Here is a 24827-nt window from a genome sequence, read left to right as displayed (position 1 = left end):
CTTCCCCCCCACCCCTTTTGAACTCCGATCCTAACCAGTGCCCTCCCCAGTCGCCTCCACCCTCAACCTCTCCAACCGCCCTTCATTCCACGCCCGATTCCAAACCTCCACCTTCCCACCCAAACACTCACACCTCCCCGGCTCGAGCATCACCACCCCCCTGCTCACGCTCGTTCCCTTTTTCAATAGCCACTTCTCCCCCATATTCGTCTTCCCCACACCAAGCTTCTCCACCCTGACCAATTCCAGCCCGTAAATCTTTCCCCCTTTTGGATCCTGAAAAAGAATTCTATGCGTTGCTTTCCCTTCTCCCCTTTGCTGCGTCTGGAACTGTGTCCCCGCCTGCGTCCCTTGATCAACCTCCCCATCCCCCCTCGCGGTAGGTAACCTGACAACCTCCCTTCCCCTCTTCTCCTCCCCCCGAGCCTTGGCTTCCAACTCCTCCACTTGCTCCCACTTTGACTTGGAGATGTTGATGATATCCAACACTTGAACCACCACGTCGTGAGGCAAGGTGGCAGATTTTGTGAGAGGGTTCGATATCTCAGAGGGGAGGGAGTGGGAATTGATGTAGGCTGGGTCGAGCATGTCGGTGGTGATGTCTGAGGATAATATTCTCGCGCGGGTGGTTGCTAGTAAAGAGGGGAAGGGGGGAGGGGGGTTGCGGGATTGGACTAGGCGGGTTAGGAAGGGGAGGGAGGGGAAGGGGAGGGAGGTGGTGGAGAGGGCGGTTTGAAGTTGGAGGGAGAGGTCCATTTGGTTGTTTTGAGGGGGCCGGGGCACGTTGGTTGGTGGGCTGCTGGGTCCGATAGTGGATGGTGCTGCGGGAGGGGGGGCCATGAGCCGGCGTTGCTGGGTGGGACGGCCGTGAGGAACGGGTTGGGTTGGGGGTCGCTTTTGGGGGGTCATAGGGGGTAAAGTGTCCGGTTGACTGGTGCGATTCTGCTGTGGAGCAGATCGAGGTGAGATATTGGTAACGGTCGTCCTTGGGTGGTTGTGGGGCGGGACTCGGAGTCTGATCTTGTTTTCTTTGGTGGGATTTGTGCCTTGGGAATCTGTGTGGTTTTGATTGCTGTGATTCCGGGATGCTGCTGCCTTGGGCTCTGCTGGGTTGTGGCTGATGAGATCTGAGTGAGAGCGTTGCCGAGGCTGGATCACGTTTGGGGTGACCGGAGCTTTCGCAGACTGTGGCCCACCTCTTTTAGACTTTTGATTGCCAAAATCGGGCTGAGGGGCAACTTTAAACCGTGAAACGGTCTTGCCGGCGACACTCTTGCCAGGTGGCGTCTGGGAATTAATAAGGAGACTAGTCAGGTCGATGGGATTGGAAGAAGACCCCAGCTCGTGGGACTCTTCTGTATCGCTATGGTCGTCTAGGTGAGAGGGCCCGTCGTTCGAGTGGCTCTTAAGTAGTACACTGTCCGCAAGAGAAGAAAGCGTGCTATCGTCCTGCTGGTCCTCGCTGCCAGAATCTGCTGCTGAGAGCGACCGAACATTCGGATCAGTAGGTCGCCTCAGAAACTTGAGCGGGGAATCAACATAAGAACTCCCATAAGGATGAAATCGTCGATTGTTGCGGGACCGACCCGGTTCTGGAGCCATAGTTAAATAATGTTAGTTCGCGATACTCTCATATGGTGTTTGTATTGAAGGATAGGTGGTGAATAGGTATACTTTTAGTTCACAGCAATCCTCGATATGAATTGCCTCTTACCCAAAGCAAACAAAGAAGCTTTTATTCCCGTGATTTAATCTCACAAAGCTCTCGTCAAGTTCAGATGACTCCCCATCCCATCATCTCGGTTTCTCAACTGAAGTTGTTGAAGCTCAGCATCGAGACCCACTGTCGTTACAAGGTCAGCCGCTAACAAAGACCCCTGCATCCGCGGGGAATTAGCGCGGTCCCACTCCCTCGGGAAGGATCCGCCCACTTTCCAAGAGACACGACGTCAATTCAACCCTTATTAATAACCTTACCTCAGCTTCATCAACCAAACACGACTCTGTCAGCCTCATCAACCTCAACTATACCATCACCCACAACTACCCATTCCCAACACCAACACACCCACCACCACCACACCCGACGCCACCCATCACCAATAGAACCACAACCACCACCACCACCACCACCAATCCCATCCCCAAAATGTCAACAATAGCCACCCCCCGCGACCCCCCCCGTCGAATCCCCTCCTCCTCAAACCTCTACACCCCCACCACCTCCGCCCGCCCCTCCCTCGACATCAACCCCCCCTCCACCTCCCTCCCCAGCTCCCCCAACCTCTCCATCCCCACCAACCAACCCCCCAAACGCTCCCGCGCCGCCCTCCGCGAATACTACAACCTCCGCACCACTGTCCCTTCTATAACAACCACCACCACCTCCTCCCCCCCTTCCCCCCCGCCAGCATCAACCCCCGCCTCAATCCTCGACTCTTCCTCCTTCTCCCCCACGCAGTACCTAACCTCCCTCCTCGAGTCCTCCTCCCTCTCCTCCCTCCTCCACACATACACCCGCCTCCTCTCGGAAATCCGCGCCCTCGACGCCGAAAAAAAGGCGCTAGTCTACAACAACTACTCCAAGCTCATTACCGCCACTGAAACAATCCGCAAAATGAGAACAACGATGGATCCGTTAAACCCAATGGCGGGCACGATAGATCTTGTTGTGGGGAGGGTGTACGACATGGCTAGGGGATTGAGGGAGGAGATGAGAGAGCATTGTGGTGGGGAGCAGGGGAGACGACAAGGGGGTGGTGGGATGGATAGAAAAAAGAAGACGAAAGAGTTGGTGAGGGAGGTTTATAGGGGGATGGAGAGGATGAGGGGGTTTGTGCAGCAGGGGGACCGGCCGCAAGCGGAGAAGGAGTGGGAACTGCCGAGGAGGTTGTTGGTTAAATGGCAGGAGATGGGGGTGGGCGGGAAAGAGGTCAGAGAGTTGTTGAGAGAGGGGGATGGGATTTTAAAGGGGGGGGACAATGGTGAGGACGGGAGTGATTAGTTTGGATGAAATTATTGATGGAAAAGGGGCAAGCGAGGCAGGGGGGAAAAAAGACTAGAGATACCCATTGCATTTTTCGTTTTGCTAGACGCGCAAGAACAAGATACTTGATTTATTCTTTTTTTTTGGGGGGGGGGGTTGAATCCAACATTAGACACCTCAAAAACTACCCTTGATCATACCGCAAACTCATCGCTCCAACATCAACATAGTCCCCTAAGAACGAATGATGGCATCCCCCAAACTCCTCCACCCTGCCCCCTCCCAAGGCGCCACCATCACCGCCGTTTGCGCATCCATCACCTTGCCCGTCCCGGCATAAGCCCTGGCCAGCTCCTCGGCCGGCAGATCCCCCCTCGGCGCAACCCCCTTGATCGCAACCCTCAACGCCATCTCCGCCGCCCCTTCCCCATCCCCCGCCGTCCCCTCCAGCCCAGCCAGTTCCGCCCACCCATGCGGCAAGTAAGGATGGAACATGACATCCGCCTGCGCCTGGCCCTCCTCACCACCACCACCACCACCAGCGCCCAGCGCAGCCACAGCCTTGAGAACCTCGCCCAGCTGGCTCTGCTCCGCAGCAGACACCCCCTCATCACCCGACCGAAGATTCTGCAGCTCTGACACCACAGCCTCAAGCGACTCGTCGTCTTTATCCAACAGCGCAATCACGCCCAGCAAGCAGACCGACTGGACGTGGCTGGGGTGTTGCTCAATGACTTCAAACAGGACATCTCTTGCCCTCTCACGCGCGTCATCCTTACCGGTTGCCCAAAGGACCTGAGCCAGGACACAGGCAACGTCGGGGTTGCCGTCCGATTCTTGAATCGCCTGCTCAAAGGAGTCGACGGCGTCGTCGACGTGGTCGAGGTGATACTGCGCTAATCCCATAGACACATGCGCAGAGAGGCGCACCCGCTTACGTTCCCCGGCCGTGAGCTCGCTGTCGGACTCGTCGCTGGAGAGTTGAATGGCTATTTCAGCTGCTTCGATTGCTTCGACGTTGAGGCCTTGTGCCAACAGAGCGCGGGCGAGGTCGGTTTTGGCAATGGAAAAGTGCTTGAGTGCTTGGGGGGACTCGGTGACTTCGTATTCTGCTTCGGCTTGGGTGCAGATGTTTTCGAGGTTGTGGGCGGCCCGTTGGTATTCTTGGGTTCGTTCCTGGAACAAGGCAGAGAGGTGACCGTAGGCCAGATCTTGAGGTTTGAGGCCCTGAATTTGGCCGAGAGCGAGAACGGGCTGGACCAAGGAAGTGATGGGAAGGTCGGATGGGGATGACAGGATGTGGTCAAACATGGAGACGGAATACAGACGTCTGGTGGCGAGGGAGGATGCTTCAGAAATGTCCATCGAGTGGATGAACAGGCCGCGGGCCTCCTTCTGATCACCCAGGAGCAGAGCGACAAGACCCTGACCAAGCCAGGCATGGGCAAAGTCGGGATCGGCAGATTGGGCCTTGGTAAAGACCTCGTTGGCAAGCTGGAGGTCGCCTTGAAGGAGTGCAAGAACACCCAGATTGGTCCAAGAGTGAGCACCTCTCTCGTTTATGTGGAGGCTGCGCACAAACGAGTGTTGCGAAACGGATGGGTTCACAGTGCTGGTGACCACTCCGAGAGCGTTCCAGAACTCAGAGTTGCCGGCCTCGAGCTCAATGGCTCGCTTGAAGCAAGAAATAGCAGCCTTGAGATACCTCGTAGCCTTCTTCCTCAGATGAGCTGGAAGACACGAATGAGCTCTGTACTCGGCCCATCCCAGGTTGTAGAACGCCACGGCCTGGGCATGAATGTCGTTGGCAGACAGGTGAACGGCGCGTTTGTGTGCCAGGATGGTGGCATGCATAGCTCTGGTCAAATCGATTCCCATCTTCTCATTGTCATGGAAAATGCCGTTGGTGCTAACAACGGCGGTGCCGACTCCATCGATATCCTTCAGCACCTGGTACTCGGGGGCAGCCTCGTCGCTTCCGAGCAGCCCTTGCACCAGCTCCCTGGGAAACTCTGACAACCGGCCTTGGACGCTGGTGAAGAGGGAGCAGGCATCGGCAATCGCTCTCCAAAAGTTGAAAGTGCCCTTGATGGCCGCAGGAGTCTCAACCGCAAACCGCAGCGCTGACACAGCATGGTCGATAGACTTGCCAAAAAAGCCCTTGTCTAAACTGACGAGAGCATTGTCCACCATCGCTTGCATCAGCGAAATAGCGACACCATCTTCCCCCGGTCTATCTTCCAAGACCTGCTTGTACAAGTCAATGGCGTCATCAAAGTCGCCAAGCTCACGCTTGACCTCGGCGAGAATGAATCTGGTGAACCACGTCTCTTGTCCTGTGATCTCTACATCGGGTGACTCCTCCAGCTTCTGGGCATTCAGAAGAGCTTTGGTGGCAGCGATATACCGACCTGAGCCATGATAGCTCTCGCCGAGACCAACCCAAGAGTGGTAGTCATTCGGTGATATTCTGAGGGCAGCCTGGAAAGAAACAATGGCCTTGTGGTAATCCTGCTTGTTGAGCTCGGCCACGCCGAGAGCAGAAAAGGGCCAGCTGATACCCTTGCGCTTGGATCCAGGCGGCGGCTTGACCTTGCCCGAGTCAACAACTCGCTGAGCAACGAGCTCGACACGGTCCCAGTCGCCGTCGTCAGCAAAAGACCTGGCAAGTCTCTCTGCAGACAAAACTTCAGATGGGGAGAGCTCAACTGCCTTCTGGAAACATCTCCGAGCTCTCTTCTTGTCCTTGGCATAGTCTGCATAGTAGATACCGAGGATAGTGTAGGCCGGGGCGTAGTTGAGATTGCTCTTGAGGGACTCCAGGAAGTGACTGTAGGCACCGCTGCGGCTCTTCCTGGCAGACCTGGATGTGTCGAGGTTCCAAATGCAATAACCGAGACGATATTTCGTCTGCGAAAGCAACTCCTTGTTGTTCTGTCCCTTCTCGGTCAGCAGTGGCATGCAGGCCTCGAGCTCGGCCTTGGCGGCAGCAAAGTCTCCTTTCAGAGCCTTGACCCAGGCAGCCTCCGTCTTGACACGGAGATTGGTTGGGTCGCCCAGCAGGGCACGTTCCAAAAAGCCAACTGCTTCGTCATACTCCTCTTCTTCCTCATAAATCAGACCCACGCCAATCATGGCTGGGGTGGATGTGGGATCGTGCGCCAAAACACCATCGAACAAGCTCTTGGCTTCTTGATGGTGACGAGGAGATTGGTAAAAGACAAGTGCGGTGCCGAGATACAAAGAGTAGGCATCTCCTGTATTCCGGAAGGCCAGGCCTGTCTTGGTCCGCTCTGTCTTGAGAAGGTCGATTGCTTTACGCATCAACTCGACGTTGCTTTCGTACTCCTCGAGATGTTGGTAGTACTCGCCCATGAGTCGGTACGCAAACAACGAATCGCCAGAGCTAATGCCCTCCGTCATCATCAACAGTCGGTCCTCCTCTGTGAGAGGAACATATGTTGTGGGCACACCTCCAGCATCGTCGTCCTCGCTCTCGTCCTCTGGCTCACCATCCACTGTGACATCATTTTGCGCTGGTGTTTCCTTGGGGAATGGCGAGATGTCGCTAGTAAGAAACCCCATGATGACTCTATTCAGGTCACTGTCCGGGAAGAATGAGCAATATTGTCTGAGAATGGTGACATCCCATTCCTTGATCTCCTTGTGGTCCTGCCAGTTGAGAGCAATGTCCCAGGCAAACTTGAATGGGTGTCTAATGATGACCATGTCGTTTGCCAGTTTCCGAACAACTTCCATCTCTTGTTGCTTTTCCTCCCCAGGAGGCCAAGCCAAGAGCCGGTCGTAACAATACTGAAGCAACTTTTCTTCGCATGTGCGCCGGAGCTCGTCGTCGGCAGTCCAGTCGATGAGCTGTCTGTAGATGTGGCCGAGTTTGCTTTGGCGGTAGACTTCCCTCTTGACCTCCAAAGTCACTTCGCTGACGCGGGCTCCGATTCTGGTGCGCCTCTCGCCAATAAGCGTGTTTATCCGCTTCTTCTCCTCGGGCTCGACAATCTTGGCCTGAATCTCATAGGTCTTGGCAGGGTGAGGCACACGGCCTTCTAGGGCCTCGTACAGAGGGCTTCCTGGCAGTTGGATGTCCAAGGCATCGACGTACTGCAGCCGTTCGCCCTGTGTACGTGCATGGTCGACGAACTTGTCGACAACGTCCTGAAACTTGAACATCTCATTGGTGTCCCGAAAGATTTCGCCAAGCTTGATGGCAGCATGTTTGTACTGCTTTAGCTTTTTGTTGCCCTGCTTTTGGTAGAGCCTGATCAGGCCTTGCCAGGCCTGGGTGTCGCCTGGTTTGATGTTGGTGGCGGCAAGATAGGTGTTCTCGGCATCCTCGAGCATGTTCTTCTTGTCCAGCGCAAAAGCCAGAAAGATGTGAGCATGGTAGTTTTTGGGGTCCCTTTGGAGGACCTCGTTGGCGGCTTCTCTGGCATCGTCCCATTTCGACTGTTTGATGAAGTCATTGACGGACTTTAGCATGGCCTTGGTGCTGGACATTTTGAGGGATGGTGAATGAGACCTCGCTCATCGGGCTTCTGGGAACAGGTAAAAGAAAAAAGTAATCAAAGCAACGACGACAAGTTCAACAATGGTGAATTCGATGGTCATGAATGAAGCTGTTGATGCTCAGTTCAGAATGCCAGGCGTCGTGCTGCAACTGCCACAGCGGCGCAAACAAGGAGTGGAGGGGCAGCGGACCCACTATTAATCCCCCACCAGAGCTGCCTTATTTCAATCTAGACAGCAGTCAACAGTAGGAAAGAAACAGGGGATATGATTAATTAAGTTGCTGTTTGTTGATAGAGTGTCTTTGGTTAAGTTCACCACGATAATGAAATCTAGCTTGGCCATTCGTCTTCAACAGCTTGATGTTTTAGCTCTTGGTAGGACAACGTCATCAGACCTAAACTAGCCCTACGTGCCTACCATAGATCACGGGGAAGGTCCAGGTTCACTTTACACAGTACTTGCAAGTTCCGAGTCACCATCAACTAAAACCCTGAAGCAGCATGTGCCAGCTTACCTTGGGTGCTTGGGTATGACACTGTTCGAGGGATGCTCTTGAAGTGAAAAGCGACCCCCACTCACCTCTTCAAGATCTCTACTCCACATTTTGATGCCTGCCGGACAGGGATAATCCGACCTCCGCTCAAATTTACTGCCAAGACTTCTTTCTAGCTTATCGCAGTAGCTTATCGCAACATCCCAGCAGAAAAAAAGTCGGGGAATTGGTGTCGCAAGAGAAGCAGCATCTGCGGAGGAAGCTCGTTATACACGTCTCCGAACATCGCAAACATGGATTCCGGACCGGCGAAACGAAGAAAACTCGACCACAGCCAAGATGGCGCTGGGAAAGCTCTCGAAGCAGCAGTCTCGACTGGCGGCGTGTCCAGATCCAGAGCATTCATCCTAGAGGCCGAGGAGTTGTTGGAGGAAGTGCGCATCGACTACAAGACTGCTTTTGAAGGTGCCGACCAATTGCTTCACAAGATCAAGAGTTCCATCGAGACCATCAAGTCTCAAGAACCTCTCCCAGTAAGAACATCAGGTTTGCTGCTGCGCGCGTGTGGTGGCTGACAGGCCCAGATTCTCGAGGCTGCGACAAAATTCGAAAAGAAATCCAAGATCAAGATTCCCTTCCCCGATCCGCAACCACCAAAGAACTCCAACTACAAGGTCGCATTCGCCAAACCCTCTCAGTTCAATGTCGTCGGCAGCTATGTTTCCAAAACGATGGTCAAGACGCAAAAGGATCACAGCGTGGACATGATTGTGGTTCTGCCGCAGGAGATTTTGCAAGAGAAGGATTACCTCGACCTGCGATACTTTTACAAGAGGGCATATTATCTGGCTGTTATTGCGAGTGCTCTGCAAAAGGAGTCTGGAAACGAGGCCGAGCTATCCTACGAGTACCTCAACGGCAACCCATTAACTCCCGTTCTCGCAATTCAGCCAAAGTCACCAGAAGCGACAGATGAGGGATCGAAGGGACGTCTGCAGTACAGAATACGGATCATCCCATGCGCCCCAGAGGGCTTCTTTCCCAAGGGGAAGCTTCATCTGGGCGCTTCCTTGGTCCGAAGAGGGAGAGACACCGAATCGGAAACGCCAGCGCACCCTACCGCCTTTTACAACTCGACCGTGGTCGCCGAGGGGTCTTTCCTGTCGTACCTGAAACTTCTTCGCCAGACCGAAAAGAAGTGCGCCGCGTTCAAGAAGGCCTGTATTTTGGGACGGACATGGCTCCAGCAGAGAGGGTTCGGCGGTGATATCTCCAAGGGCGGGTTCGGTCACTTTGAGTGGTCGGTTTTGCTCGCTCTTCTACTTCAAGGAGGCCAAAGGATGGGGCATGCGGCGTTATCGACATCGCTCAGCGCCACCCAACTGTTCAAGGCTCAGGTTCAGTTCTTGTCAGTGATGAACTTTTCAGAGAAGCCATGCGTTCTTGGCGCTGAAAATATTGATTTGGAGGAACATATCGAGTCTGGACCGATTCTGTACGATTATTCTCGGGGACTGAATGTTGCTTTCAAGATGGGACATTGGTCAGCCGCTTTGCTGCACCAACACGCCAAGTGGACCAGAAGCCTGTTGAGTGACAGCTCTGCCGACCAGTTCACGCCTACTTTCATCCTCAGGGCCGACCTGCCTTCTCACACGTTTGACTTGTTTGCCCACCTCAACTACAGCGATGTTTTGGACCAAGTTATTGGAAACGATTATTCCGAGTCCCGTGGCAGAATTTGGCAGCTCGGTAGCAAGGTTTACAGAGTGCTCAAGAGAGCGCTGGGCGACAAGGAACTGGGTGAAAGAGCGAGGGTTGTTCATATTCAGACTCCCGAGCAGCCAAAATGGTCTCTTGCGGAAAAGCCCAAGGACCAGACAAGAGCCGCCCTGGAAGTTGGTGTACTGTTTGACCCCGTCAACATGAGCCGCGTGGTGGACAAGGGGCCTTCTGCTGGCGCAACGGCCGAAGAGAAGGAGGAATGCGACAGGTTCCGCAGGTTTTGGGGCGACAAGGCCGAGTTGCGTCGTTTTGAGCGGGACACGATCCGTGAGACACTGGTCTGGAAGTCAACAACACCATTCGAGATCTGCGAGGAGATCATGCGGTACATCCTCGCGCTCCACCTTCGTATTGGTCATCTCGAGGACGACATCAGCTTCTACGGCAACGGCCTGGTTGCCCTCCTCTCCATCAAACCCGCCGACACAACCTCGTACAATGTAGCAAGAAAAGAGTTTAGCACCTTTGAACGCGACATCCGCAACCTCGACGAGCTCCCCCTGCGCGTTCGTCAGATCGCTCCTGTCTGCCCTGAACTTCGGCATGCCTCTGTCAAACCTCCGGTGTTTGGCTCTCTCAAGTCCGGGCCTCGCCCAATGGACTGCGTCATTTCCTTTGAAGCCTCGGGTAAATGGCCCGAAAGCATCGCCGCTATCCAGAGGACCAAGATTGCTTTTCTACTCATGATCGGCAACCTCCTCGAAAACAGCAAACAAGGGGTGAAAACCCACGTCGGTCTCGAGGACGCCCACTTCGAAACCGAAAACCTCGCCTTCCTCGACGTGGTCTATGAATCCGGCCCAGCTTTCCGCCTTCGCATCCACAGCGACCTGGAAGAGTCTCTTCTCGAACGACAAGTCAAGGACAAAACTCAGGAACAATACCTCCGACAAAGAGCCACGACTCAACTGGCTGCCTTCAAGAGGTTATACAACAACCTCCCACTCCACAACCAAACAATCAACACCAGCATCACCCGCTTCCCCGCCTTGGGCCCAACGATAAGACTGGTGAAACACTGGTTCAACAGCCATAAACTCTCCATCCACTTCACAGCCGAGTTCATCGAGCTCGTCACCCTGCACATCTTCCTGTCGCCCTACCCCTGGGACGCACCCTCCTCTCCCTCCACCGGGTTCAATCGCGTCTTGCTATTTTTATCCCGTTGGGACTGGCGCTCTGAACCACTGATCATCGACTCGGGGAATGAACTGACCAACTCTGACCACTTTGCTATTGTGACAAGGATGGAAGCGTGGAGGAAGATTGACCCGGGGATGAACCACACTGTTCTCTTTGTTGCCACCACCCAGGAGCCGACCGGTATCGCGTGGACAAGTCTGAACAATGAGCCGAAGCCGACAAGGGTGGTGGCGACGAGGATGACGGCTCTGGCGAAGGCGGCTTGTAGGGTTGTTAGGGAGGAGCAGTTGTTGCTCGACCCGAGGAGGCTGTTTGTCCCTTCGCTTAAGGAGTATGACGTGCTTATTCATCTTGATCCTAAAGCATTGAAGAATGCAATGAGGACGTATGAGAATGTTGATCCTGCTGCGGAGGTGGGGGAGGGGAGGGGGAGTAAGTTTAAGAATTTGGATGTTGTTACTGGGGAGGATTTACTCCCTTTGGTGGCGCACCCGGCGGAGGTCTTGCTGGAGCAGTTTGTGAAGGTGTTTGGGGGCCCGTTGGTGTTTTTCTGGGGTGGGGAGGGGGATAATGTTGTGGGGGCGATTTGGAATCCGGGGATGGAGAGGAGGGTGTTGAAGGGGGGGATGTTGGCTAGTTATAGGCCGGGAAGGCAGCAGCAGGAGGAGGGGGATGGGGAGGACAAGGTGGAGGTGGAGATGAATAAGGAGGCGATGGTGGGGGAGATGGCGAGGTTGGGGGGAGATTTGGTGGAGAGGATTGAGATGAGGTAGGTAGTTTGACTGGCTGGACATAATTTGAGGGTGGTATATGGAAGGGAGGGTAAAGGTGTGCATCATTTGGAGTCTGGAAATTTTAATAAACAATACCCTCCCTTGCAGTATACACGACTCGAAAGATTGTCATTGAAATAACCCACCCAAGCTAAATAACCCACTCAAGCTTATGACATTATAAACCTGTGTAACTAGTTATAGTTCGGTTCTGGTTTAGTTTAGTCATGCCTAAGCCAACTCCATATACTCACCTCACCCTGTGGATTACATAGAGCCGCAGCCAGTAAGTAACCCGATATCACCAACCACGCTCCCAATTGTCATTGAATGCCAGAGATCGAACAAAAAAAAAAAAAAAAAAAAAAAACAACATGACACAAATTCCATTTTATGGTATCTACTTCCAACAACTCACCCCCCTTTCCACCATCTCAACTCCCCATCATCTCCTCAATCCTTCCCCCAAGTCCTCGGTCCTACCAATACCCCGCCCTCAACCCCGTAAAACCACCCATAACCCCCCCATCCCCATCCTTATCCTCCCTCTTCCTCTGACCGGTCAACTATAAATCACTTTTCGTCAGCACACACATCCCCCCCCCCTCACGTCACAACCCTGTCAAATCACACTGACATGATCACTTCAACCTCGTCCCCTTACTCACCTCAAGCTGCACCCCCCTGTGCACCGCCACCAACCAATCCACATAACCCTGCGCCTCATTGTTCCTATCCTCCACCAGCAACCTCGCAAACTCGTACTCGGCCCCGTCCAACCCCTGCCTCGCCAGCTGCACCGTCAACCCCTTGCTTCCCCTCATCCCCCTCAACCACTCCAAAATATTCCTCACCTGCGCATTCAAGTGCGTCTCCAATACCGGCAGCTGGCTCGTGTACGCGTCCAGCTTCCTCAGCTCGTCCATTCCAGGCCCAAACAAGTCCTCAATCAGGTTCGGGCTCGTCTGGGCGTGGAACCAGATGAGGAGCTGCTGGCCATTGTCCACAATGTACACACCCCCGGGTTCGACACGAGAGAAGGTGGTGCGGGTGGAAGGGGGCATCTTGAGGTGGCCGGTGGCGGGGTCGGGGAAGCCATCTTCGGGAGCGAGGTTGTGAATGGGTATCATCCTCGGGTAGAGGTAGAGAGACAGTTCCAGGCAGCCCATGGAGCGAATCATCCTCATCTCGTGCACCCTCCGGTCAGATGTTTCATTACCGCCCTTGAAAGCACGGGATTTGATCATGCCAAGCATGTACATCGCAAACTCCTTCAACCTCTCCGGCATAACCAGCTGTCCGGGTGGATGCGCCTGAGCCAGGAAATTCTTGCGGTACATGGCCAAGACATCAATCGTCTTCTCCGTAAGACCCGCCCGGATGTCCTTCAGACTACTGCTAGTAGAAGCAAGCTTGGTGGAGGCTTCCTTTGCAAGAATAGTGTAGACAGCATCCTGGTCAATAAACTTGATGCTATCTCTCGCCTGTTCGCTAACACCAGCGATGACGTTCAAGCAGCGGACTCTGCGCTGGCCGGAGGCGGTGGTGTAAAGAAGGGCAGCCTGGAAGTGGGCGTCCAGTTTGGAGTCGAGCTTGCCGTCGTAGCCAAAGGTGACACCAAGGGCTTTGTCGGCATCAATCACACCGATCTCCAGGTCGGCGCCAAATGTGTGCTGGATGAAGTTGCCATGATAGGCCGATACCTGAAGGCCATTGGAGCACCTGACCTTCATGAGGGCCTGGTAGCCCGTCTCACGGGTTACGGCGTGTTTGATCTCAAGGGAAAGCTTGGTGTTGTCCCTGCCAGCAATGAAGTTGGGGTAGAAGAAGGTCTCGCCGCCAGTGGTGGCAGACACATAGCCTAGTTCCATGTCAGCGGGTCAATTCGATAAGCAAACAAAGGTAATACTTACCAACAGTGGCAATATCAAGATAACCCCCGGAAGGCGACGCCATAAAAAAGTCAACACCAGCACCAATAGAAACCAGCTTCTCGGCCAATTTCCTCCAGGCCGGGTGCTCCGTGCTAAACAACTTCTTGTCCGGCTCACCATTAGGATGCTTTCCATCATCCCTCATGAACAAACGTCCAGGACCCCAAGTAGGCAGCGCAGCCAACGAGCAGAAAATCTTGCCACCAGTCTTTTCCAGCGCACCCACAACCGCGTTCAGGGTAGAAAGCAGCGCCGGCTCCGGGTTCTTGATGTCCGAAAACATCTGCGGCAGCCTCGTCAAAAGAGACGTGATGACCGTCTTGGACTCATAAGGATCCACAAACAAGCCCTCGCTGAGCGGAACAAAAGGATCCTCAATGTCCGGCATAATCATCATCTGAGCCTGCTCCAGCGACGGGCTCACATTGTAAAAGTGAACCTCCTTGTCGTAAGTCACGAAGCCAACCTTGGCGCCCACCGGTATCCTCCTCTTCACCTCTCCATTCTCATCCTTCTCCTCGTCATCCTCGGGAGCATACAGAGCACGGAGAATGCCCTCGCAAAAGGCCTCCAAGTAGCCCTTGTTGAAAGATTCCTGGGTGACGTCAATGACGAAAACGTAACGGAGACCAACTGGCTCCCTGGTCCAATACTCCTTGGGCACCACAAACTCCACGGTGCCCCGCATAAGCTCTGGGCGCTGGTCGCGGTCCACGCGAACACCCTGGGGACTGGTGGCACAGAAGTATTCGGGAGGGGTGTCGTTGGCATAGTTGCACAGGTTGCACACAAACTTGTTGCCGCCGGAGCGGAAGATCATGAAGGGGTTGATGTAAGCACGGCATCTGTGGCAGCGGGGCGGGCCGGCATCACCAAAGTCCAAGACGGGAATCGGCAGCTCGCCGGCTTGGAGAGGGGCAAGAGGCTGCAACACAAGACCCAGAGGCAGTGCTGTGCTCTTCAGTCCTTCGGCCGTGGCGGGAATGTTGGTCAAACTCAGACGGGCAAACTTGGGGGATGAGTTTCCTTGGTCAAAGGCGACGAAGGAGGTGGTGGCGGGAGGGGGAACCAGGCGCTCAAAGGTAGGATAGACGTTGGTGAGGAAGTATTGCTGGACCGAGTCCCGGGAAAGGGGCACACTTGGCATCTCGTCAGGAGATACTCTGTCCTGGCCCCCGCTAGAAACCATGGTGGCGGAGGCAGTGGCATCACCAAAGCCGCCACCCCTCGCCGCAAACTCGGCGGGTGAAGCCGGAACAGGATTGAAGCCTGGGCTTACTGGCGCTGGGAACTGAGAGCCACCATAGCGAGCACCGGCTGCCGAGGGCTCGGCGTTGAGGAAGGCTGTAGCAGGTGTTCCAGCTGGAGGAATGCCATTGAAGGGCTGTGATGATCCCACGGCCTCGACCTGATGGTAGGCATGGCGATCCTTCTTCTTCCTCCTCGCCGCACCGTGGCCCGCATCAGGACCCAGGCTCATTCCTCCCATCTGAGCGGCCAAACCACCATCATCGGCAGGAGATTGCTGACCCTGGAAATAACCTGGCTCTCCTGCTGGGGGAGCTCCATATCCCGGAAGCTGAGGCGGGGGGGGAACACCGGCTGGGGAAGGGGTGCCGTAGTACGGCTGCTGTGCCGGAGGTGTTGGCGCACCATATGGGGAGGAGGCCTGGGGCTGGTAGGGGTTCGGGGCAACTGGTGGTTGGAACTGAGGAGCGGCTGGTTGGGTTCGACGATGGGGATCGTTGGGATCGATGTTCTCCCCCTGACCCAGGGCGTGGTACATGCCGAACTCGGCCATGTTGTCAGTCTCGGGACGGGAGCTGGATGGGAAATCGGCGGTTCAATGCTCGAGTCGTTCGGTCAGGTGCTTGGCTTGTTGGCGAGCTTCGTTCGGTATGTAAGTTGCTTGCTGCTGATACGGGGCCGGCACTAGGGGGTGATAATTGTGGATCGATCGATCGAGGAGTGTTTTGAGCTGGGCGAAGCGTGGGTTCTAGAAGTCGTCCTCGAGATCATCACCGGGGATTTGAGTGTTATAGCTGACTGGTGCTGGTCACAATCAATCAGAAGAACCAGAAAGTGTCCTCTCTTAATAACAGAGGGGTCCCACCTTGGCCTTCCAGGTCGAGCTGTCCTTTTTTGGCTGTCGCATGAGAGGCCCCGCGGCTGGTGGAAGCAGGGGTTGGCGGTGCCTGGCCGTCTGGACCTCCACCTGTCCACTCGGCAGCTTCCGCCGACCGGATTGATCCTTGCGCCAGTGCCATGATTCTGCCGCCCGACACCGCTTATGACAGGATGCTAAATAGACTGTGTTGGAAGCAAAGAGATGGAGAACACATGTAATTGTTTTCTATCAGTGGCACAGTGTCTTTAGCCCGTCCTGTCTTTAATCGATAAGCTTTCCTGCAGCCTGTTACCAGTCCGTCGCGTCCCATTTACAGTGACGCGCTTCAAGAGGCTCTCCATTTACGGGGCTGTCTCTGGCGCATTTCTGCTGCGCTCAGCCTTGGTTTCTTCATTGCTTGCCAGAAACAAAACTTGACTACAAAACATGCGCCATTCCCGGCAGCAATTGACCACCATTCATCAACTACTTCAGCCATGTTTAGCTTCTGCCCATTACAAGGTGCCCTCTCCGAGTCCACAGCATCACAGTCGCTACTCGAACTCGATGGGGGTGTCAAGATCTTGGTGGATGTCGGCTGGGACGAGACCTTTGCTGTTGAAAAGCTCAGGGAACTAGAAAAGTATGGATTCCTTCCATAGATATGATTCAATGGGCATGGTCACTAACTGCTTATTACAGACAAGTCCCGACTCTATCATTCATCCTCCTGACCCATGCGACTGTCGCCCACATCGGAGCCTATGCGCACTGCTGCAAACATATCCCCCTGTTCTCAACCATCCCCGCCTATGCGACACGCCCAGTCATTGATCTCGGCCGTACCCTGACACAAGATCTCTATGCCTCCACCCCATTAGCTGCGACGACAATACCAACGTCCTCACTCGCCGAAGTGGCCTACGCATCATCCCAGGCCCCATCACTGAACCCCAACCTGCTGCTTCAGCCACCATCCCCCGAGGAGATCACACGATACTTTGCTAATATTCAGGCCGTACAATACTCACAACCACAACAGCCTCGATCCTCGCCATTCTCCCCAGATATCACCAACTTGACAGTCACAGCTTACAATTCGGGACGGACACTCGGTGGAGCCATCTGGCACATTCAGCACGGGCTCGAATCTATTGTCTACGCCGTCGACTGGAACCAAGGCAAGGAAAATGTCTTTTCAGGTGCCGCTTGGCTGAGCGGTGGACATGGCGGGGGAGGCAGCACCGAGGTCATCGAACAACTCCGAAAACCAACAGCTCTGGTGTGCAGCAGTCGAACACCCGACGCCACCCTCTCTCGGGCGAAGCGTGATGAGCAACTCTTGGAATCGATCAAGCTCTGCATTGCGCGAGGAGGGACAGTCTTGATACCGGTCGATTCAAGTGCCAGAGTCTTGGAGCTTTCATATCTTCTAGAGCACGCCTGGAGGAACGAGGTGGACAACAACAACAACAATAACGAAACATTCAGAGATGCGCAGCTGTATCTGGCCGGTCACAACATCGGCAGTACTCTGAAGCACGCCAGGAGCTTGTTCGAGTGGATGGACGACAAGATTGTGAGGGAGTTTGAAGCCGCGGCTGGTGGCAAGGAAAGCCACAGCAGGGGCCAGAGGGGCGGACATCATCACGACCATAAGGTGGCCGGACCGTTCGACTTTAAGCACCTGCGGCTGCTAGAGAGAAAGGGACAGGTTTCGTGGGTTCTCAAGCAAGCACTGGAGGATCTTGAACCAAAAGGCCGGGTTATTCTAGCTACAGATTCCAGCCTCGAGTGGGGCTTCTCGAAGGAGGTTCTCAAGTCCATTGCCGGTGACGCAAGGAATCTTGTTCTTCTAACCGAAAAGCCAGCACTGAACGAGAACAGGCCATCGATCGCCAGGACACTCTGGGAGTGGTGGAAGGAGAGAAAGGACGGTGTAGCAACAGAGCAGACCACCAGTGGCGAGACCTTTGAACAGGTCTACGCCGGTGGGCGAGAACTAGAGATTGCTGATGCGTCAAAACAGGCGCTGGAAGGTAACGATCTCAGTGTTTACCAACAGTGGCTTGCGACAAAACAACAACTGCAAGCCACCTCACATGGCGGAAGTGGAATGACTTGGGAAGCCTGGACCGACTTGAACGATGCTCTCTCCGACACGTCCACCGAGTCTGAGGAGTCGGAAACGGAACAACAGGGCAAAGCACTCAATATTTCTGCCAACATCAAACAAGCCAGCCGAAAGAAGGTCGTCCTAAACGACGAAGACTTGGGTGTCAACATCCTCATCAAGAAGCGGGGTGTGTATGACTACGAAGTCAGGGGTAAAAAGGGGCGAGAAGCCATGTTCCCAGCAGTAGCCCAACGAAGACGTCACGATGAGTTTGGCGACCTCATCCGACCAGAAGACTACCTCCGCGCCGAAGAGCGAGAAGTAGCCGACAGGCAAGAAACCGACCCAGCCAAGACCAAACAAGAAGACAGCTTGGGCAAAAAGCGAAGTCTCATTGCCGTCAACGCCGCCAACAAGGCCACGGCGAACAGCAAACGGGAAAAGCAACCCGCCCGTGCCCACTCGGACGAACCAGACGATGCCAGCGCCACTGGCGCCCCAGGAAATGGTCCGCAGACGGAAGAAGTAGACGAACTGGACGAGGAAGAAGACGCCCCCGTCCTCGGACCTGCCAAGCTCGTCATGACCACTCACAAGATGAGCGTCAACCTCCGCATCGCGTTTGTCGACTTTTCCGGTCTGCACGATAAACGCTCGCTGCATATGCTCATCCCACTCATCCAACCCCGTCGGTTGGTTCTCGTCGCGGGAACGGAGCAGGAATCACAGGCTCTTGCGGCTGACTGCAAGAAGTTGCTTTCTGCGCAGCTGGCGGCTAACTCGTCCAATGAATCGGCGACGGTAGATGTGTTTACACCCCCGGTGGGGACGTTTGTGAATGCCTCGGTGGACACGAACGCCTGGGTGGTGAAGCTCTCAGATTATCTGGCCAAGAAGCTCAAATGGCAGGATGTTAATGGGTTGGGCATTGCTACTATCACGGGTGTGCTACTTCCCGGAGGGGGGTTTATTCCCTCGGACGACCCCAACGATGAGGGGAATAAACGGCAGAAGACGGAAGAAGGGGGGTCGCCTTCTTCGAGTATGGCGTTGACCACGGTCAATAATGATGCCAACCCGCGCACCCTCCCTACGGTGGATGTGCTACCAGTTAACCTGGCGGCTACGGCTACGGTGAAGGCGGCTTCGCAACCGCTTCATGCGGGGGATCTGAGGCTGGCGGATCTGAGGAGGGCGATGTTGCATGCTGGGCACAAGGCGGAGTTTAGGGGGGAGGGGACACTGTTGATTGACGAGACGGTTGCGGTTAGGAAGAGTGCTGCTGGGAGGATAGAGTTGGAGAGCGTGGCGTTGCCGTTTGCGGTTGGGCCTGGGGGTGGGAGGAGTTTGATGGGGGGTGGTGGGGGGGGGAGGGGGACGTTTTATGCGGTGAGGGAGAAGATTTATGATGTTTTGGCTGTTGTGCCGGGGGCGTAGAACAGGGAGGGGGGTTGTACTGGTGGGAAAGGGGTGATATTATGGTTACAAAGGTAGCAATAGAAACGTGAAAGGAATGTTTGGTTGCGAGTTATGAGTGTGATGTGAGGAGAAATTTTGTGAACTGGGGGTGAGATCTTGTCAGACTTATCAAACCATCCCGAATTGCCAGAGCAGCTTTGTTAGGAGAAACGCTGTTGCCAAAGTGGCTACCTACTTTATGACTGGTGAGAACTGAGCTTCCAGGTTCCTAGGTATGCATTCTTGCATCCCACCCATCCAAGGTGCTTCCTCTCTCTCTCTCTCTCTCTCTCTCTCTCTCTCTCTCTCTCTCTCTCTCTCTCTCTCTCTCTTGTTTGCTTTCTTCTTTTTCCGCCGACACCGGCAAGCGATATCTCCCCCCTTACCCTCGGCTCCTCGGCTCCTTTCTTCGGCGCGCTCACAAGAACCCGAGCCGAGAAAGGTTTTTCATCATGGAAACTTTTCTTTCTTCTGATGTCTGTCTTGTCCCTGTCTCATTGGTGGGGAGTAGGAAAAAGCGGCTAGCACAGATACATACATAAACAGCGGCATGACCTCTCACATATCACATCTCTGCTGTTTTGCTGATGATGCAGTTGGTTGGGTGGGGTGTGTGGTTGGTTGGATATGATAGGATAGCAGGGAAAAAAGGCAGGTATGTTTGTTTATTGGAGGTTAGGTGATGATCACCATGGAATTTTCCTTGGTGATGGATCAGGGGCGGAATGCATGTTGGTGATCAGATCGCGTGGGCGGATGGGGGGGTGGGAGAAATTCAGGGGGTTAATAAGGGGGTTCGTTGTTGACGGGAACTACCTAGCTAAAGAGGGGGTTGGTTGGGTATACAGGTACAGATGAGGGGGTGGAAGGCGTCTATTTTCTTTTGTCAAAGATATGTTTTTTCTTTTTGTATGGCACGTGTGGCTTTCAAGACAGGTTGTTAGCTTCCATTTGGGCAGCTATACATCACAGCACATTATTCCAGCTGTCGTTGTTGAATAGAGAAAACAGAGACTAGCAGCCAAGTGAGAAATTCCTCTGCAGTCCCGCAGTCAGCGCTATCTCCGTTGTTTTCTTTCCGTGCTTCGTAGTTTCGAGGAGCGGTACATGGCTTTTTTTCTACCTTCCTTGTTTACGATCTGTATCACTCGATCTCAGACATCCAACACTGCAGCAAACCCACGGGGCCATACATACAGAGCGGTACCGAGTGGGAGAAAAAAAACACACTCTTATTTTTTCTTTTTTTGCTTATAGAGTTGGGTTTTATGTTTGTGTTGTGTGATGATTACACTTACACAGCACGCGGCTATCGACTCACGTTGTGGGATGTGGTACATATCCATTTTGTGGGACCTGTCTCGAACGTGACCTTTGGGGGGAGTTTTAAGTCCTGGTTTTGTGGTTGATGAGGGGGGTCCCTTGGGAAAGGACCCTGAGTGTACGTAGGTAGTGGTTCAATATTTCTGGAAACGTGCCATTATTTTCTCGTACGAGAATTGACGCATTGTGGTGGCTTGAGGAGGCACGTTTCAGTGATTGGGGGGGGGGGGACAAATGATAGACGAGGACTCGTAAAAGGAGTGAATGCCGGGGATACGCCGGTGCCCGAAGAAGCAGAAGAAGAATGGGAGCTGAAGGTTGGGTGGAGGTAGGTATACCTATAGGAATGACATAGTGATTCGGTGGGGGGAAAGAGGAAAAGACGATGTGTGTGTGTGTGTGTGCGGGAGGGAAGATAAGGTAGGTTATGGTACGGAAGCGGATATGTGCATTCTTCTCAAAGATGCCTTGCTGGGAGCGCTAGCGTATATGCAATGCACCTCACCTTGTACAGCTAGAGCCAAGCCCATGTCCCATGTCCCATGCAGTATGCCATGTACCATGTACGCCCATAAAGCAAACATGACAGCCTCCTTGCTTCACACCGCCTCCTCCTATTCGCCCGGGCTTTTGCGTGTCGAACCACGTCCCCTCCGCAAGAACTTCGATATCACATGCGCACAGGGCAGGGGGTGGTTCGGCTTTTGCTGCTGTTGAATGATATCAAGGCCTGCGTGGTTTAGGTGTTCTTTTTCCTTTCTGTGCCGGCTTGACTCTATTCGCTTCAGCATGCCGCAAGAGCAACTTATATGCAGACCCATCCCAATCCAGGAGCCCCGGTGAGGGTTCACAAGTATCAAGTATGCAGTGCGTGCGTTCGCCACCATGGCCTTTTGGGGGAAATCTCGCGCATTCTTGACCGGTTTCCTTCTAAACGCCAATCAACATGTGTCCCTCGAGAAAATCTCATGCAGACCACAATGCCTGTCTTTCCCATGTCCGGGATTTAGAAATGTGACAGCCGGTCGCCAGAGAGCAGTGATGTCGAACCAACATGCAAACCTGTCAAATCGGCAAGGGTGGGGTGCGTCCGTATGACTTGCCTTGTTCTGTTCCACGGTACTGTTATTGCCGTCGACCCGGTCAGCACAACCTGATCGGCCCGCAACCCAAGGTCCAGGTCCTCGGGGCTCTTGTCAGCCCAGTCTGTGGCGTTCTCCGTTGGACAGGACTGTCAGAAAAGCAGGAATTCCTGATAGCCACAAGGTAAGCAAGGGATGACAGCAATGGCAGGGGTTTAATAACGTATTATTTGGCTCTGAGAACACACAATATTAGGATAATGATGAACAGTGATATGGGACCAACCCCACCATGGCCAACGCCTACAGCCAAGCTGCCAATCCAGCGTGCTGTGATGTGTGATGGAACAAAAACCGGAGAAGAGAAATATGTAGAGAAATCAAACACCGTGAACCCCCTAAGAGCAGACCACAACGGAGTTTTTTTCGTTGCACACACTCCCACAAACAAATGCTGGCATAATCCGCAAATGATTTTGGAACGACCTGACTCCAAACGCCTAACCGACTGGGTAGGAAAGGGAAGGCTTAGTTATTAGACAAGAAGATTGTCTAACCCATATCTCGCATCCGGCCTTGCGATTACTCTCTGGATCTCGGCACTGTCGAATACTTGGTTGAATATCTGAAAGTCGGTGGGGCAATTGCTGTTGGAAGAACTGGAGCCGCCCTTCTTCGACTTGCTGGATGAACCCCCCTTGGCCTTCTTGGCAATCTCGTCGAGGATGAGCTGCATGGTGCTTTGAGCGGGATCTTCAAAGACAAACATGACGCATCGGATACGGCCTCGGAGGTCGGGGTCGTAGAGGAACACTTCCCGCCAGAGCTCCGCTAGCTCTTGTGGTGGGTTCCGGTAGCCATTGCCCAACCCAAAGTCTCCAATCACGACGGTGTCATAGCGATAGTAGGCGCAGATTCGAAGAGCACCCCGAAGCTTGTCCCTGACCATCTCCCGTTCGTCGGCAAACGAGTATTTTGTGCCGTTCTGCGTCAGTTTAGGCCACCGCGGTGGTGGGACGGAGACAACCGGGAGAGATCGCCATTGCTCCAGCGGGAGCTTCTCGTACTTATCGTGGGGCCCTCGGAAGACGACTGTGAGCCGTGTTAGTGTCGAGCAGCAGGCAGGCAACAGGTCAGAACACTTACCAACATCCTGAGACATGATCCCGGCACAGATGGGGATGGGATAGTGGTCGTTGAGGTCAGAACCCTGCCCTGGGGTAGCCAAGGCCGCTGCAAGGGTGCTTCGCCGGCAGAGGCGTTCCTCGTAGCCAACCGCCCCGGTCTCCCAGTCGCCCCCAGGACGCCTGTCGTTTGCCGCGCAAATGAAGGGGATAGAAGTCCCCGATTGGATCTGCCAGTTGATCGTCATGTCAACCGGGTCACCCGTGGACACGTCTGAGTTCGGGTTAGCATGCTGTATGACATGGTGTCCGGCAGTGGAGCGTCGTGCTTACAAAAGACGGGGGGTGTCACACTAGGGGGCCTGTCTTCGAACTGGATATCTATCAGAGGCTGACGGCAGATGTAGGAACAGGTCTGCCATCGGTTTGCGTATTCGTGTTTGATCAAGGGTGTGTAGTACTTTTTTGTCTCCGACGCAACCTCGGAGGGCTTGGGCTTGGAGGATTTGGAGCTGGAGGAAGGCATTGTGTGTGTGTGTGTGTGTGTGTGTGTGTGTGTGTGTGTGTGTTGTCTTTGGGGGGGCTGTTTGCTTGCGGCGAAGAAGGTAGTCCTGAACTGTCAAAAGACTATAGTCCTGGTAGAGACGGCACAATATGACCAAACCAAGCCCGAGTTCTAGTTCAGACTGCTTGCTTGTGCTTGCTGCTGATGGACAGACTGAAAACAGAGATGAGCTGGGAGGGATCCAGCTGCTTTATATGTGCCGATAACAGCAAACAAGTCCGAGATCTCCAAAGCCCACAAGACGACAGCGGCCTAGGATGGCAACCTTGTTGCTTTGACCGAGTCCATGTGTCCATGTTGCAGCAGAACTCTCCTTTTCCCCCGTGTAACTCGACGGTTTGAAACATGCAAAAAAGCAAAGAAAAAGCCAAAACAACTTGTTTCGTCAGCTTCCAGCTTGGTTGAAAGAGAGAGCCAGCCTTCAGACATGGCCGGCCCCGACACACCGCAAGAGCCCTCGAGGTTGACGGAAAGCCGGGACCTTGTGAGGGAGGACAGAGCAAAAGCTGTTTTGCCATGGACCTCAGGCCGACGCAAGCTGCCGAGACTCATGGAATTGCGAGTGTCTGCTGTGTTGCATCGAGTGCGCCATCTTGAGTCTGAGTCAATCTGGTATTCCAGCGCCTCTTGGGAACCAAAGACATTGGCCCGCGCCTGTGTGTATGCGTGCCAAGTAGACCAGCGAGGAGATATACATGGCACACAAGAGCGGCCATCAATAGCTCATCGAGTCCGAAGTGAACCCCGGACAGCTGCTGAAACCAATAGACCAAGCAGTTGCGGTGAAGACCAATGAGGGCAAGACATGGGCCCTCCTCTCAGTTCGATCGAATGAGACGGCAATTCATCGAGGATCTCTCAGCAATACAGGATCGACACGCGGGCCGTGGGGGAGTGAAAGATGGAGGGAGGTTTTCCAACCTAAAGAGCAAAAAGATGCGAAAAGATGCATGTCTGACACTTCCATGACGGACTATTCCCTTGCGGGGCTGCTTCTGGTGCTTCTGCTAGAAAAAGAGGGGGTGTGGTCCATTGTCGGGAGCGGGGCAAGTGATCGCCATGGATGATGGATGATGGATGGCGGTTGATGGCTCCAGGGCTCGGAAGTGCGAGAGAAGACGCAGCGGAGGTTTCCAGAATGAGAGTATTTTTCAGATGGAGAAAAGGTGTGGTATCGACGGGTTGCATGAGGCTTCACCCTTTTCAGGTCTTGATGCCATAAATTAGTGGTTGGATGGCACGCTGTCAGTGACGGCAGCAGCAGCCAGGGAGCCAGGTGATGGTGACAGGCAAGAATTCCGACCAATCACCAATGAGAGACGTCTCGAGAACGGCAGGTGAGGTTCGGATCAAAGATGGGACGACCCAGCGGGTACCTAACTACTAGCTGCCCCCACTCCAGCCCATCCCC

At 54.2% G+C, this 24827-nt stretch overlaps 7 protein-coding genes across 7 annotated transcripts; 3 read left to right on the top strand and 4 right to left on the bottom strand.

The window, feature by feature from the left end:
- Positions 1 to 30: 30 nt before the first annotated feature.
- QC763_508850 (uncharacterized protein) lies at positions 31 to 1602 on the bottom strand (the record flags this gene model as incomplete). Its single annotated transcript, XM_062913476.1, has 1 exon — positions 31 to 1602. One exon carries the CDS (start codon positions 1600 to 1602, stop codon positions 31 to 33), a length of 1572 nt encoding a protein of 523 aa, XP_062764888.1.
- A 547-nt stretch (positions 1603 to 2149) lies between these two features.
- Positions 2150 to 3004, top strand: QC763_508840 (uncharacterized protein; the record flags this gene model as incomplete). The annotated part of the gene is made up of 1 exon (XM_062913475.1): positions 2150 to 3004. The coding sequence occupies one exon, from the start codon at positions 2150 to 2152 to the stop codon at positions 3002 to 3004; it is 855 nt and encodes a 284-aa protein (XP_062764887.1).
- A 216-nt stretch (positions 3005 to 3220) lies between these two features.
- SKI3 (Superkiller protein 3) lies at positions 3221 to 7501 on the bottom strand (the record flags this gene model as incomplete). Its single annotated transcript, XM_062913474.1, has 1 exon — positions 3221 to 7501. The coding sequence occupies one exon, from the start codon at positions 7499 to 7501 to the stop codon at positions 3221 to 3223; it is 4281 nt and encodes a 1426-aa protein (XP_062764886.1).
- A 395-nt stretch (positions 7502 to 7896) lies between these two features.
- On the top strand, positions 7897 to 11707 carry UTP22 (U3 snoRNP protein; the record flags this gene model as incomplete). The annotated part of the gene is made up of 2 exons (XM_062913473.1): positions 7897 to 8539; positions 8591 to 11707. Exons 1-2 carry the CDS (start codon positions 8300 to 8302, stop codon positions 11705 to 11707), a joined length of 3357 nt encoding a protein of 1118 aa, XP_062764885.1. The 5' UTR covers positions 7897 to 8299.
- Positions 11708 to 12237: 530 nt separating this feature from the next.
- Positions 12238 to 15837, bottom strand: SFB3 (COPII coat Sec23p-Sfb3p heterodimer component). Its single transcript, XM_062913472.1, has 2 exons — positions 13621 to 15837; positions 12238 to 13568 (listed from the first exon to the last, which is right to left on the bottom strand). The coding sequence occupies exons 1-2, from the start codon at positions 15440 to 15442 to the stop codon at positions 12349 to 12351; spliced, it is 3042 nt and encodes a 1013-aa protein (XP_062764884.1). The 5' UTR covers positions 15443 to 15837; the 3' UTR covers positions 12238 to 12348.
- A 163-nt stretch (positions 15838 to 16000) lies between these two features.
- On the top strand, positions 16001 to 19301 carry QC763_508800 (uncharacterized protein; the record flags this gene model as incomplete). Its single annotated transcript, XM_062913471.1, has 2 exons — positions 16001 to 16391; positions 16451 to 19301. Exons 1-2 carry the CDS (start codon positions 16246 to 16248, stop codon positions 19299 to 19301), a joined length of 2997 nt encoding a protein of 998 aa, XP_062764883.1. The 5' UTR covers positions 16001 to 16245.
- Positions 19302 to 21881: 2580 nt separating this feature from the next.
- On the bottom strand, positions 21882 to 24643 carry QC763_508790 (uncharacterized protein). The gene is made up of 3 exons (XM_062913470.1): positions 23185 to 24643; positions 22874 to 23125; positions 21882 to 22819 (listed from the first exon to the last, which is right to left on the bottom strand). Exons 1-3 carry the CDS (start codon positions 23375 to 23377, stop codon positions 22263 to 22265), a joined length of 1002 nt encoding a protein of 333 aa, XP_062764882.1. The 5' UTR covers positions 23378 to 24643; the 3' UTR covers positions 21882 to 22262.
- Positions 24644 to 24827: the final 184 nt, after the last annotated feature.

This window comes from Podospora pseudopauciseta (genome assembly GCF_035222475.1).
Source record: "Podospora pseudopauciseta strain CBS 411.78 chromosome 5 map unlocalized CBS411.78m_5, whole genome shotgun sequence".
NCBI classification, from domain to species: domain Eukaryota; kingdom Fungi; phylum Ascomycota; class Sordariomycetes; order Sordariales; family Podosporaceae; genus Podospora; species Podospora pseudopauciseta.
This window is presented reverse-complemented; position numbering and strand designations above follow the sequence as displayed.

What these genes read in the sequence shown, in the direction of transcription:
- SFB3 (XM_062913472.1), bottom strand. Translation starts at nt 15,442, where the DNA reads ATGGCCGAGTTCGGCATGTACCACGCCCTGGGTCAGGGGGAGAACATC. An exon ending in TCTTGATATTGCCACTGTTG is followed by an intron (nt 13,569 to 13,620) that starts GTAAGTATTACC and finishes ACATGGAACTAG; the next exon opens with GCTATGTGTCTGCCACCACT.
- QC763_508790 (XM_062913470.1), bottom strand. Translation starts at nt 23,377, where the DNA reads ATGCCTTCCTCCAGCTCCAAATCCTCCAAGCCCAAGCCCTCCGAGGTT. An exon ending in TGTGACACCCCCCGTCTTTT is followed by an intron (nt 23,126 to 23,184) that starts GTAAGCACGACG and finishes ACCCGAACTCAG; the next exon opens with ACGTGTCCACGGGTGACCCG. An exon ending in GATCATGTCTCAGGATGTTG is followed by an intron (nt 22,820 to 22,873) that starts GTAAGTGTTCTG and finishes CACGGCTCACAG; the next exon opens with TCGTCTTCCGAGGGCCCCAC.